Source organism: Theropithecus gelada, chromosome 19 (assembly GCF_003255815.1).
Source record: "Theropithecus gelada isolate Dixy chromosome 19, Tgel_1.0, whole genome shotgun sequence".
Classification (NCBI taxonomy): domain Eukaryota; kingdom Metazoa; phylum Chordata; class Mammalia; order Primates; family Cercopithecidae; genus Theropithecus; species Theropithecus gelada.
Genome location: NC_037687.1, coordinates 34,643,865 through 34,658,263, shown reverse-complemented (window position 1 = coordinate 34,658,263; position 14,399 = coordinate 34,643,865). Strand labels below are relative to the sequence as shown.

Below are 14,399 nucleotides of genomic sequence, written 5' to 3'. Positions count from 1 at the left end.
CCAGGAAGCAAAATCCTTAGAGGTAAGACTGATGAGAGCGGGAAGTTGATGTTACTGAAGTTCTGTTTGGCTCCACACTGGAGAACAAAATGTGGAGTTGAGGGAGGAGGAAGGAAGATCAACGTTGAGGCTAATTCCATAATCCAGGTGAGGGTTAATGAACAATTCATGGCTAAGAAGATGTGGCTGGATTCACTATTCACATTTTGCAAAGGGGAAGCTAGATTTTAATATGATGGTAAATGTGTGAAAGAGAGGTTTCAGGTATGACCCCATAGTTTTTGGTCTTAGCAGCTGTACTGATAGAGGCTGTATCAGCTGAGATGAGCAAATTGACAGTAGGCATAACATTCACTGGGGTTATAAGGAGGGTTGTTAAGAATCTGAGATGATTCAGAGACCAGTAAGTAGAGGCAACAAGTCAGTAATGTCCACATAGGTTGGGATATCTGGAAACGAACTGATATTGGGGCCATGCAATATATAGAAATGAACGTGTGGACTAAGGTGAGTTAGCCAAGGGTCATGTTTAGGAGGACACACTTCAGATTAATGTGGTAAATCTTTTAGCAGGCCAGGAAGCAGTGATTAGAGACTGAGGACTGGATTCCTTGCTTGGATCTCTAGCTGACATTATTGTCATTCATAAACACAGAACAGGGAGATAAGTGACAATGAAGGTAAGATGTATCTGACAGCATACTTTGTCAGGGGACATGGACTTCCATGGAGATAATAGACATGATATGCATTCAGAAGTATAGGAGTAATTGAGGGAAGGTGACACTTAGACTGCAGTTGGTGCTTATTTCCCATTATATGCACTTGGCAAGATTGTGACACAACTATGTTGGTGCCTGGGGAGTTTCATTCACCATGGAGTATATGGTGAGGAGGAAATATGCTCATCTGTGACAGTCACTCGGCCTGGTATGGATGACCAGTGGGGCTTGGCTTTAAATGGTGTTAGGTGAAAACAGGAAGGTCATAATTGCTGAGGGGTCAGCAAGTGTGGCACAGAAGTGGAATAGCGCCACCGATATCTGAAGTCATGCATAGTTCTGCGTCGCTATGGAGCCGTGCAAGGAGGCCTTCATAGAATCATTTGAGACTACCACTTCTTTTAGGATCCAATAGAAATGGAATTCTGTGGTGATACTGGATCCTGTTTGAGTTGGCCAAGCATAGTCTGGATGGTGTCAGCCATGATGTCATGTGAGCCCAAAAATGAAGGCCCAGTGTGATTTGCCACTTGGATATCTGGCGATATTGGTATGTCCTCAAATGACCTGAGTGCAAATTTCCTTCCCACTCTACTCTACTGCCTTTTTTTTTTTTTTTGAGACGGAGTCTTGCTGTGTCACCCAGGCTGGAGTGCAGTGGCACAATCTCGGTTCACTGCAACCTCTGCCTCCCAGGTTCAAGCAATTCTCCTGGTTCAGCTTCCCAAGTAGCTGGAATTACAGGCACCCGCCACCAAGCCTAGCTATTTTTTTTGTATTTTTAGTAGAGATGGGATTTTGCCATGTTGGTCAGGCTAGTCTCGAACTCCTGACCTCATGATCGGCCTGCCTCGGCCTCCCAAAGTGGTGGGATTACAGATGTGAGCCACCACGCCCAGTCCTCTATTATCTTAAGTAATGTATCATAGCCTAAGAAATCTTTCCATCAGTGTGACCAGGTAGAGTTCCTGATTATTATACTTTGTAGTGTGTTTCATTTCCATTTCTATAACCAGAGTTATATTAAGAAGGCAGTGGCATCCTCCTGAGGGAATTAGGCTATTACACCCTTTTCATCTTAGAAAGCTTGCATTATACAATTCTTGGTTACTCTCTGTTATCCACAGTGAAACCCCTCTGTGGTGAGTGGTGTCACTCTTACCAGTTTGTGAATATATTTTATTTTTAAACTGCTGTTAATGGCATCTGTCAAGTATCAGTTGTCATTTTGCCCCTTTACAATATAACTCTAACGGGAGATTTCCACCCACACTAGTAGAAGAAAAAGGAGGGCATTAATACTTCAAGTTGTTTAAAGGCTAGAGAGGCCAGTGGTGTGTGGCAGTCAGCTGGGAATGGACATGGATATGTACCTGGGAAGTCTAAAGAATGTGCTTTCAGAGAGGGTATCTCTGCTGTGCTGAAGGTGCCACATTGGGCTCTCCATGACCTCGGCCATTCTAGGGGAAGTGCCTGTCAGGAGGGGGTGAACTTTATGTCACAGCCAACATATAAATACCTATTTGTTCACCTAATTATTGTTGGTGGCTGTACCCCATGACCAGTGGGCCTAGTTTCTTCTATGATTTGAGGACCTTGAGAGGATGTGTGAGAGTAGATGTGTGGGAGAGAGGGATTGTGATACCTCAGCATAGGGGCCGTTTGTAGTTTCATCTGTCAACATCATAACAGGGCACAGTGACTTTTGAAGACGTGGCTGTGAAATTTACCCAGGAGGAATGGAATCTCCTTAGTGAGGCTCAGAGATGCCTGTACCGTGATGTGATGCTGGAGAACCAGGCACTTATATCCTCCCTGGGTAAGTTGCCCACACTCACCCCGTGACCTGAGCTAGTCTCCGTCTTTCCCCCTCTTTTTCTATTGGCAAAACTTTCTCATGTCAGGAGCATGGACACAGCTTCCTACTTCAGTTCTGTGAGTAATTTCTTGGTTGGTAGGACTGAGGTATGCATACTGCCCTGCTCCTTCTTGGAGCAGCCCCAACAGCTGCTAGTGAGCTCCCAGGGAGCTGTAGGCTCCCAGGGAAGAATTCAGAGTCAGAAGTCTCACAGATATCTTAATGCAGGCTATCTTGTTTGTCCTGTGGATGTTTGTATGATTTCATCCAGATTTCAGGTTCAGGATCTCATTCATTCCTCTACCTGCTATTTCTTCATGCCTCCCTGTGCCAGGAATTGTCTTCATTGACATTGTCACTGCCTACATAGACTATAGAGTGTTCTTGAAATACCCTCCTTAGAAATTCTCTTTGTAGGTCTGGTGCGGTGGCTCATGCCTATAATTTCCGCACTCGGGGAAGCCAAGACAGGTGGATTACTTGAGGCCAGGAGTTTGAGAACAGCCTGGCCGACATGGTGAAACCCTGTCTCTACTGAAAATATAAAAATTAGCCAGGCATGGTGGCACACGCTTGTAATCCTGGCTATTTGGGAGGCTAAGGTGGGAGGATTGCTTGAACCCGGGAGGCAGAGGTTGCAGTGAGCCGAGATTGTGCCACTGTGCTCCAGCCTGAGCAACAGAGCAAGACTCTGTCTCAAAAAAACAGAAATTTTATAATATTTAGTTTCTTGTCTGCTGTCATGTGCTGAGCTGTTCTAAGCCAGTGTTGGCTGTTTCTGTGTTCTTTCTTTCCCTTTGTTCTTACATCATGTATTTCTCTTGTACTTGGTTATCTTGGTGGTGGGATCATCTTCTGTGGTCAGAAGATGCAAATGAATCCCACCTCAGCATTATGGGTTGTGAGTCCCTGCAGAATAGCATCCTAGAACAGTGGGGCATGATGTCAGAGTTTTATTCAAATCATGCCAGAAACCTATTCTAGTTCAGTAGTATTTTTGGGTCCAGACAAGTAGGCACATATAATTTCTGTATCGTCTTTTCTCCTTCATTCTTGTTTTTGGTTTTGTTTGTTTTTTGAGACAGGATCTTGGTCTGTTGCCCAGGCTGGAGTGAAGTAGCTTGATCTCGGCTCACTGCAACCTCTGCCCCCCGGGCTGAAGCAATTCTCCTGCCTCAGCCTCCTGAGAAGCTGGGAATACAGGTGCATGCCACTATGCCCAGCTAATTTTTTTTTTTTTTGAGACAGAATCTCACTTTGTTGCCCAGGGTGGAGTGCAGTGGTGTGATCTTGGCTCACTGCAACCTCCGCCTCCTGGGTTCAAGCAATTCTTCTGCCTCAGCCTCCCGGGTAGCTGTGACTGCAGGCGCGTGCCACCATGCCTGGCTAATTTTTGTATTTTTAGTAGATACGGAGTTTCACCATATTGGCCAGGCTGGTCTCAAACTCCTGACCTCATGATCCGCCCGCCTCAGCCTCCCACAGTGCTGGGATTACAGGCATGATCCATTGCGCCTGGCCTTCTCCATTCTTTTTTTTTTTTTTTGAGACAGAGTTTCACTCTTGTGGTCCAGACTGGAGTGCAATGGTGCCATCTCGGCTCACTGCAACCTCTGTCTCCCAGGCTCAAGCGATTCTCCTGCCCTCAGCCTCCTGAGTACCTGGGATTATAGTCGTGTGCCACCATGCCCAGGTAGTATTTTGTATTTTTAGTAGAGACAGGGTTTCTACATGTTGGTCAGGCTGGTCTTGAACTCCTGACCTCAGGTGATCTGCCCACCTCGGCCTCCCAAAGTGCTGAGATTACAGGTGTGACCCACGGTGCCCGGCCCTTTTCTTCCCTCTTCCCTCTCCTCTCCTCTCTTTTCTTTTCTGTTTTGAGACAGGTTCTCACACTGTCACTTGCTGTTACCTGGAGTGCAGTGGTGTGAATATAGCTCACTGCAGCCTCAACCTCCTGGGCTCAAGTGATCCTCCAGCCTCAGTCTCCTGAGTAGGTGGGACTACAGGTACACGCCATCACACCTGGCTATGTTTGCAGAGAGGAGGTTTTGCTGTGTTGCCCGGGATGGTCTCAATCTCCTGAACTTGAGCAATCCCTTTGCCTTAGCCTCCCAAAGTGCTGGGATTACAGGCATGAGTCACCACACTTGACCATTTTAAAAATAATTTCTGTAGTGATGGGGTCTCACCATATTTCCCAGGCTGGTCTTGGATTTCTAGGCTCAGGTGATCTTCCTACGTTGGGATTACAGCTGTGAGCCACTGCTCCTCGTCTCTTCCCCATTGTTAAGAGCATCAGAATTGTCAGTTGTACTCTTTGTCAGTTGTACCCTTTTTTTTTTTTTTAATGCTTTGTACATGAGCTTATAGTCTGATATTTAGTCCCCCAAATAATCTTCACGTCTCTGGACCCCACATCTTAATTTTACTCACATCTTCATCTGCAGTGGTTTCCAGTATTAGCATACAGGTTTTGTGTTAGCAAATGGTACACTTTGTTAAACTGTCCTCCAGCAGTAGCTGCTGTGTTGTGCTCCTGTTTTCCCTGGCCTGGACAAATCCCTCTCTACAGCACTCACATGTCATGAGGATGTAAAGTTCTGCAGATGAGTGGTTTGCAGATGCAGGAATTGTAGACCCTGCCTATACTCCCTGTGTTACATACCTGGTTGTGTCCTTTACGTCATGAGGCCTCCTACATTCTGTGACCTTTAGAGTCCAGTAATAATAAATAGTACCATCTTCCACCTGAAGCCAACGTTCTGTTCCTCCAAGTATTTCCTTGGAGTAATTCCTCAGTTTGTCAGATACACTTGTGGGTGGTCTGTGCCTTCCCAGCAGAGTTAACATGCACTTCACCAGCATTTTCTTGCTTTCAGGTTGTTGGTGTGGAGTGGAAGATGAGGAGGCACCTTCTAAGCAGAGTATATATATACAAAGAGAGACTCAGGTCAGGATTCCTATGGCAGGTGTGTCTCTCAAGAAGGCCCACCCCTGTGAGATGTGCGGCCCTATCTTAGGAGACATTCTGCACATGGGAGATCATCAGGGAACACATCCCAAGCAGAAACTGCACAGCTGTGAGGCCTGGGGGAATAAATTGTATGACAGTGGAAACTTTCATCAACACCACAATGAGTACGTTGGAGAGAAACCCTACAGAGGCAGTGTTAAGGAAGCATTGTTTGTGAAGAGGTGTAAGTTCCATGTGTCAGAGGAGTCATCTGTCTTCAGTCAGAGTGGGAAAGACTTTTTGCTCAGGTCAGGATTACTCCAGAAAGAGGCCACTCACACTGGGGAGAAGTCAAACAGAAAAACTGAGTGTGTGTCTCCCTTTCATGGGGGAAAGACTCATTACAGCTGTGGAGGATGCATGAAACATTTTAGCACCAAACATATACTCAGTCAGCACCAGAGACTGCTCCCTAGAGAAGAATGTTACGTGTGGTGTGAATATGGGAAATCCTTTAGCAAATACAATAGCTTCAGTAATCATCAAGGAGTTCACGCTAGAGAAAAACCTTATACATGTGGGATATGTGGGAAATTATTTAACAGTAAGTCCCACCTCCTTGTTCACCAGAGAATTCACACTGGAGAGAAGCCGTATGAATGTGAAGTTTGTCGGAAATTTTTTAGGCACAAGTACCACCTCATTGCACACCAGAGAGTTCACACTGGAGAAAGGCCATATGAATGCAGTGATTGTGGAAAGTCATTTACCCACAGCTCTACATTTCGTGTTCACAAGAGAGTTCACACTGGTCAGAAGCCTTATGAGTGCAGTGAATGTGGGAGATCTTTTGCTGAAAGCTCCAGTCTCACTAAACACAGGAGAGTTCACACTGGAGAAAAGCCTTACGGGTGTAGTGAATGTGAAAAAAAGTTTAGGCAAATCTCTTCACTTCGTCATCATCAGAGAGGTCACAAAAGAAAGGCCTTATGAGTGCAGTGAGTCCAGTCTCAGTAAATACAGGAGAGTACACACCTGAGTAAGATCCTGTGATTGTAGCAAATGTGGAAAATGTTTACCCAAAGGTCTGCTCTCCTCGGACATTGGAGAGTTCACACTAGAGAAGAGTCCTTATAAGTAAAATAAATTTGGGCAGTTTTGTAGCCACACCTCTGTATTCCTTCAGGATTATAGTTAACACTGAATGAAGGCCTTACAAGTGTGACAAATATAGGATATTTATCCAGAAGTCTGGCTTCATAACTCACAGGAGAGCTGTCGTGGGAAGATTGCTTGAACCTGGGAGGCAGAGGTTGCAGTGAGCCGAGATCGCAACACTGCAGTCTAGCCTGGGTGACAGAGACCCTGTCTCTGTCTAAAATAAAGACATAAATGATGTCCAATAAAGTATGCGTATTTGAGCTGTAGGATAAGTCTTGATAAGCCTTGAATTTTCTTTTTTTTTTTTGGAGACAGAGTCTCACTCTGTCGCCCAGGCTGGAGTACAGTGGCGTCATCGCAGCTCACCGGAAGCTCCGCCTCCTGGGTTCACGCCATTCTGCCTCAGCCTCCCAAGTAGGAGGGACTACAGGCACCTGCTATTTTTAGTAGAGACGGGGTGTCACCCTGTTAGCCAGGATGTTCTCGATCTCCTGACCTTGTGATCTGCCCGCCTCAGCCTCCCAAAGTTCTGCAATTACAGGTGTGAGCCACTGCTCCTGGCTTGAATTTTCTTATAGTCCCATGAAATCATCATCAGAGTCACAATAATGAATTTAATCTATCACCTTTGTATTTACATGGAGGCTTTATAAAGTTTTTCTCTCTGCTCTCCAGACAACAATTGATTTACTCTGCTTTATAATAGAGTACTTTCCATTTTCTGGAATTTTCTGACTGATGTAATAAAGTGTTTCCTCTTATAATTCCTGGGTGGCGTCCTGCATCATGCTTATTTTGGTATCAATGTAGACATATGAGTTCATTTGTTTTATATTGCTGAGAAGTATAGTCTGCCATGATATGTCATTGTATATTCATTCATTCATTCATCCATTTATGGATATTTGAGTTGCTGCTTGCTTTTTTTTTGTTTTAAGACTCTGTCGACCAGATTGGAGTGCAGTGGCATGATGTTGGCTGATTGATTGCAACCTCCACTTCCCAGGTTCAAGCGATTCTCCCACCTCAACCTCCCACATAGCTGGGATTACATGCGTGAGCCACCATGCCCGGTTGTTTTTTGTATTTTTGGAAGAGATGGGGTTTCGCCGTGTTAGCAGGTTCGTCTCAAACTCCTGGCCTCAAGTGATCTGCCTGCCTTGGCCTCACAAAGTGCTAGGATTACAGGCCTGAGCTGTGAGCCACCACACCTGTAACTGATTCTGAGGCTGGGCGTGGTGGCTCACACATGTAATCCCAGCACTCTGGGAGGCCAAGGTGGGCGGATCACTTGAGGTCAGGAGTTTGAGACCAGGTGGGCCAACATGGTGAAACCCCATCTCTACTAAAAATACAAAAATTAGCCAGGCGTGATGGCACATGCCTATAATCCCAGCTACTCACTCATGAAGCTGAGGCAGGAGAATTACTTGAACCCAGGTAGCAGAGGTTGCAGTGAGCTGAGATCACACCACTGCACTCCAGTCTGGGCGACAGACTCTGTCTCAAAAAAAAAAATAAATAAATAAAAACATTTATTCTGAGATAATCCCAGTTCCCAGTGTGAAACTATTCCTGCAGTCACTGGAAAATAATAACTACTTGCTTGTAAGTAGATGGTATTTTGGAGCTCAGATGCCGTGTTTATGCTATCATTCAGATGGCCTTTTTTACCTGTGGAGTAATTGTGAAAGTTGTAGCCGCTGATGTGTACCACAGTGGCATTGGTTAAGTTGCCCTTCCTTTGAGACAGATGTCAATGTGATAAAAGAAATTGAGGGCAGGGTGCGGTGGCTCAGGCCTGTAATCCCAGCACTTTGGGAGGCCGAGGCAGACGGATCACGAGGTCAGGAGATCGAGACCATCCTGGCTAACAAGGTGAAACCCCGTCTCTACGAAAAATACAAAAAATTAACCAGGGTAGTGGGGGGAGCCTGTAATCCCAGCTACTTGGGAGGTTGAGGCAGGAGAATGGCATGAACCTGGGAGGCGGAGCTTGCAGTGAGCCCACATCCTGCCACTGCACTCAAACCTGGAGGACTCAGTGAAACTCAGTCAAAAAAAAAAAAAAAAAAGTTCTAAGTTGCTAGCCAATGGGGACAAATACAGAATGTGAGGTCCCGTTTCAGCCAATGGAAGCCGACACAGCAGTAGGGTGGACGCCTCCGGTTATAAATGACCCTGTCTCCTTAGTTTTGTGTACCCTAGTGGCAAAACTGCTAGCGAGTGTACCCTTTCTGCAGGAAGTAAAAATGGCCTTACTACGTAAATTTATGTTCAAGTGCTATTTCTTTACCGCACCAGAGAACAAGCATTTCAAGCAATTTGGTGGCAATCCGTACAGGGACACATTCCCCTCTGGGGCGGTGTCCAGTCCTCTCTCATGGGGTAGCGCGCTCCCCTACCTCATTGCAATGTCGTCTAAGGGTAAGAAATTGAGACCCACCCAGTGTGACGAATAAATCCGTACTCTCAGCAATGGAAAAAACAAAAACAAAAACAAAACTGGCCAGCAACCTAGCTTAAAGATCCTCACATAATGCCGCGACAACTGTGCCCACACCACGGAAGGAGAAGCTGCAGGAGCCGGTAAAGTATTTCCTTGGTGGGTGGTCGGGGACTAAGGAAAAAGCCGGGATGGTAAAGCATTCCTTGGTTAGGACATACCAAGGAGAGAAAAACCGCAGGGGTGGTAAAATATTCCTTAGGATGTCTTGGGAGGTCAGAAAGAGGTGAGAAATCCCCAGTCGGGGGTTGAACCTCACACAAACCTCCGGTAGTAAGAAAAATATTCAGAACTCCCCTTTCCTTTTCAGAGGAAGAAACAATAGCTCCGCTCCTGCAGGTCCCTCCGCTAGGGGAGGGAAAAGCCGAGCAGAAAACAGCAGCATAGGTGGCTGGCAGAGACAAAGGAAAGACCAGCAGAAAAGAAAAAGAAACTAGGAGAGGAAGTCAGAGAGAAAGAAAACAAAAACAGCAAGCGCAGAGCCAAACAGCTAGGCAGGCACGCCAAAGATTAAGTCCCTCTTCCCGAAAAGAGGTTGGGGACCGGCTCCGGGTGGAGGGCATAGGAGGTGAAAAGACGTAATTCTTGCGATTTGCGGCGGGCGTATCTGTCAAGCTGCTAGGCCAATGACTGCCCGGCGCCCAGACTGCAGTGGCGAAAATCCCATTCAATCCAAGAAACTAAGTGTAAAAAGAAAAGGGGCTGGGGGAGTAAAAAGGGGAATCTGGGGAAAAAAAACAACAACAGGAAAAATAGCGCGGAGGCGGGGCCTGTGCGGTGGCCCAGCCCTGCTTGGGGCAGGAGCTGGAGAACTCAGGAGAACAAAGGGAAACGGGATGAGAGGGCGCGAAAAATAGAGTGCAAATGAGAGAGATAAATAGAAGGAAAGAGTGAGAGAAAGTGGAAGAGACAGAAATCAAAAAAAGACAAAGAAGGTGAAACTAGGAAAAAAAATAGTATAAAAGGAAGGCAGAAAGTTAAGACATGTTAAAGATTGTGAAAGTTGTAAGAAAAGCTATAAAAGGGAATTTATGCAATAAATATTGTATAATTTAAAAGTAATTAGGCCTCCTGGATGTAAAATTATTATTAAACCGTTTATGTACAAGGTATGTAAGAAAAATAAAATCTACTTTTAATAAGATTACAAGGAGGCATAAGAATATGGATGTTTACCTACATTAAAGGTTAAAAAAATTTTTTTGTTTTAAAGGTTTAAGCAAGTTTTACAATGTTAATTGTAAAGGAAATTCTGTGTGTAAACATACTGGCTAAAGTTAAAAGGGTATCATCCAGTTTTTCTGTGAACTGGACATTAAAATTAAAGCATGATAGATTTTTCTTAAAGCACCAACCTGCTCTTTAACAAAAATTATAAAAAGAGTCTGTAAAAGTCTTACCTTAGAGTCAGACATTAAAATTAGATAGTGTCTATAACATTTTATTAAAATTAAGTTTAACATTAATAGCACATTAATATAAAGATAAACTTTAACTTACCTGATATAAAATCATACAAAAAAACATTGTCAAATATACAATGGTATTTAGCTTTCTTAAGGCCCTAAGGTGGCCAGGTAAGTCACAAGGCCCCTCATCCCCAAGGCCACAGTGAGCAAGGGCGGTGAAGGCCACAAGAAGGCCAAGACATTAAGGGGCAGGGCTGCAGCATCCCCTGGCCGGCGCTGAACAACAGTGGAGCAGAAGGCGTCATCATGTGGCCTAAAGCCCCAGAATATGCAGCAAAAATTATATACTTAATTTATCTTCCACTTTCCTTTCCCTCGGAACTAAAAGTCTTTTAGCACAGGTACCACCCCTAGAATTTCCAGTACACCAGCACCAGCCTGAAAACCACATCCTCATCAAAAGATAGAAAAAGCTCAAGCCAGCCTGGGAAGAACTCTATTTTACACCGTTAACCACTGAGACTGCCGTCCGCACAGCCGAGAAAGAAAAAATGGACCCACCATACTCAAGTCAAGAAAACATCTTCCTCTGAGAATTATGGGTTACTGTACTAGGATCAAGCCCTACTAAGTTAAAGAAAGATTAATTTTCATACACCTTTTATATTGCTTTCTTTATTCTGTTACTAGCTCCTTTTTTATTTTTATTTTTTTTTTTTGAGACGGAGTCTCGCGCTGTGTCACCCAGGCTGGAGTGCAGTGGCGCGATCTCGGCTCACTGCAAGCTCCGCCTCCCAGGTTCAGGCCATTCTCCTGCCTCAGCCTCCTCCTTTTTTATTAATGTAACTAAGTCTGACTCACCTCAGACTATTGCTTTTAATGCTTGCTGTCATACCTTGTAGAAATGTAAAAGATCAACAGCTAGCCTTTTCACACAAATATTTATGTCGCAGCCCTCTAATTGACACAGTTATCCCGAGCACTCATTGTTGTAATGACCTGCAGCCAGGACCGATTTTCTGCTCCTACCGCCTGGCAACCTTGTAGTAAATAAGACTACATCCCATAAACTACCCAAGAGCAAAGTTAGACTTCCACAAAAAGGTTTGTGCAGATCTAAAACCCCTCATCTATTTCACTAAAAGGACTACCCCTTCTGTCAGCCTTGTCAATATAACCCTGTCCTTCTCTTTATCACCACCTCCACCTTAACTAACTCTAGACCTGCCCTTAGTCACTTCTATGGTATAAAAATTAACATAAATAGGCTGGGCGTGGTGGCTCACGCCTGTAATCCCAGCACTTTCGAAGGCCGAGGCAGGTGGATCACCTAAGGTCAGGAGTTCGAGACCAGCCTGGCCAAGATGGTGAAACTCCGTCTCTACTAAAAATACAAAAATTAGCCAGGTGTGATGGTGGGCGCCTGTAATCCCAGCTACTCTGGAGGCTGAGACAGGAGAATCACTTGAACCTGGGAGGTGGAAGTTGCAGTGAGCAAAGATCATACCATTGCACTCCAGCCTGGGTAAAAGAGTGAAACTCTGTCTCAAAAAAAAAAAAAAAAAAAAACAGAAAAAAGAAAAGAAAATTTCACTCTCCACAAAAGTTACAGGAAGATATGTATCAGCGAGTGTGAGTGGTCATAACATGGTTAATTTGAATAAGTCATTTTATGACTTCTAGATGACACCCCACACACCTGTATTGATTCAGAATCACTGGACATCTTTCCAGCGAGAAGGGAATAAAATACTAATAACTGTGAAAATAGAATGTACCTACAAAACATGTTGTCATTAAGCAACATTTAGGGATTGAGATGTTTTACGTCCCTGATTATCTTGCTGTTGGTAATTTACGATCTTTTTATTCATGTAACTTAAGTATTTTTCCATTCACTAAATGGGACAGGAAGTTTTAACTCTTGCATTCAACACGTTAATGAAATAGTCCTGCAGCTCGCATTTGTAAATCATGTTCCCAAAAGGATAAAAATGCATATCCAAAAAATGTTATAAGGACACTAAACGTCAACTCAAAAACTATGGGTAAAAGTCTTCTTGTTCTTCACTTTATGTGAGTAAAGGTTTTTTTATTTTATTTTATTTTTTTTGAGATAGAGTCTCACTCTGTCGCCCAGGCTATTGTCCAGTGGTGCGATCTCGGCTAACAGCAAGCTCTGCCTCCTGGGTTCAAGCCATTCTCCTGCCTTAGCCTCCCGAGTAGCTGGCACTACAGGCGCCCGCCACCACGCCCAGCTAATTTTTTTTTTTGTATTTTTAGTAGAGATGGGGTTTCACCATGTTAGCCAGGATGGTCTCAATCTCATGATCTTGTGATCCACCCGTCTTGGCCTCCCAAAGTGCTTGGATTACAGGCGTGAGCCACTGCACCTGGCCAAGTAAAGCTTATAATGAATGTTGTGAGAATGTTTTGGTTATCAATGAGAATACTTTAAAGAGAGTATGAGAGACAATATGGAGAAGAGATCCTAGGCAGCCCTAAGGGAATTACACAAGGTGGTACCATGCCTCTGAGTCCCTCCGTCTATGTTCTATCTCTTCATCTGTATTGTTTTCCAGTCCCACAAAGCAGCAGCATTTTTCTTTTTAACACTTTTTTTTTTTTTTTTTTTAAATAATTTAATGTGGTATAAGTGTGATTTGGTTACATGTACAGATTGTGTGGAAGCTAAATCAGGGCTTTAGGGTATCCATCACTCAAATAGTATCCATTGTACCCATTAAGTAATTTCTCATCATCCACCCTCCATCACGTCTAAATTGTCTAAGATATTACAATTTCTTCTAAGATTCTGACACTTATCTGGGAATAGTAGTTGCTTATTAAATCAATATTTGCCATGGTGGTTGCGATGTTGACATTCCTGCAGGTGTGGAACAAGACTATCTGATTCTTGATAAATTATCTTGTATTCCATGATCCAACTTCCTTGCTAGGAAGTGATTATCATTTCACCTGTAGGTGCAGTGATAGCGTCTGCATGAAGACTGGAGATTATCTCTGAAACACAGTTGAGGACCGAGATAATTACAAAGTAATTAATGTGGATTCAGAGAGTTATCCATTGACAATGACATAAGTAGCTAGTAAAGTTTCTGTGATGGCCAAGAACACATTAAGTCTCAATGGATAGTAAGTAGAGAACAGTAAGCTCTAAGTTCTGAGATAATTAAGTGAAACTCATGGCTATCATGAAAACTTGGTTAACATGAAATTCTTATTTCAACAAAGTGCATATCCTTTCCATTTATGAGAACTCTGAGGAATAACAAACTTGGAGAGAAAGAAATAGTATGGCAGGAGTAGAAAGATGTGGAATAGAAGGGAAGCCATAGCATATTTGTCGAAAAAAATAAACTTTTCCTCTGTTGTCTGTCACATAACAATAATCAATATGGAATAATTCTGTGACCAGATATGCGGCGTGTTTTCTACCCACACCAAGCAATCCTCCAGTGGATACAAGCTGGGGGTCCTCCAGTTCAACTCAGTCATTATCTACCCGCAGATAGCATCACATCCCCCAGTTTGAGGACTCAGTCACCAAACTGACGCTCCCATTTCTGATACCAATCAAAGCCCCAGAGCCTCTGCTTTTGACTGATGAACTATAAACCAGGAATCCCATGGACCCCCCCATGACCAGATTTGATTAATTTGATAGAGCGGCACATAAAACTCAGGGAAAATAATTTACTGGTTAATTATAAATAGTACAAAACATGCAGATAGAGATGCATAGGGTAAAGTATGAGAAAAGCGC

At 43.9% G+C, this 14,399-nt stretch overlaps 1 protein-coding gene across 3 annotated transcripts in view; it reads left to right on the top strand.

Annotated features, from left to right (window-relative positions):
- Positions 1-6,963, top strand: part of LOC112612249 (zinc finger protein 552) — a 65,710-nt gene extending 58,747 nt beyond the window's left edge. For all 3 annotated transcript variants that reach the window (XM_025366544.1, XM_025366543.1, XM_025366545.1), the window contains exons 2-3: positions 2,415-2,541; positions 5,463-6,963. In XM_025366544.1, coding sequence (XP_025222329.1) covers positions 2,415-2,541; positions 5,463-6,529 — 1,194 coding nt within the window. In that variant the 3' untranslated portion in view covers positions 6,530-6,963. The remainder of the gene's footprint in view (positions 1-2,414; positions 2,542-5,462) is intronic.
- The last annotated feature ends 7,436 nt before the right edge of the window (positions 6,964-14,399 follow it).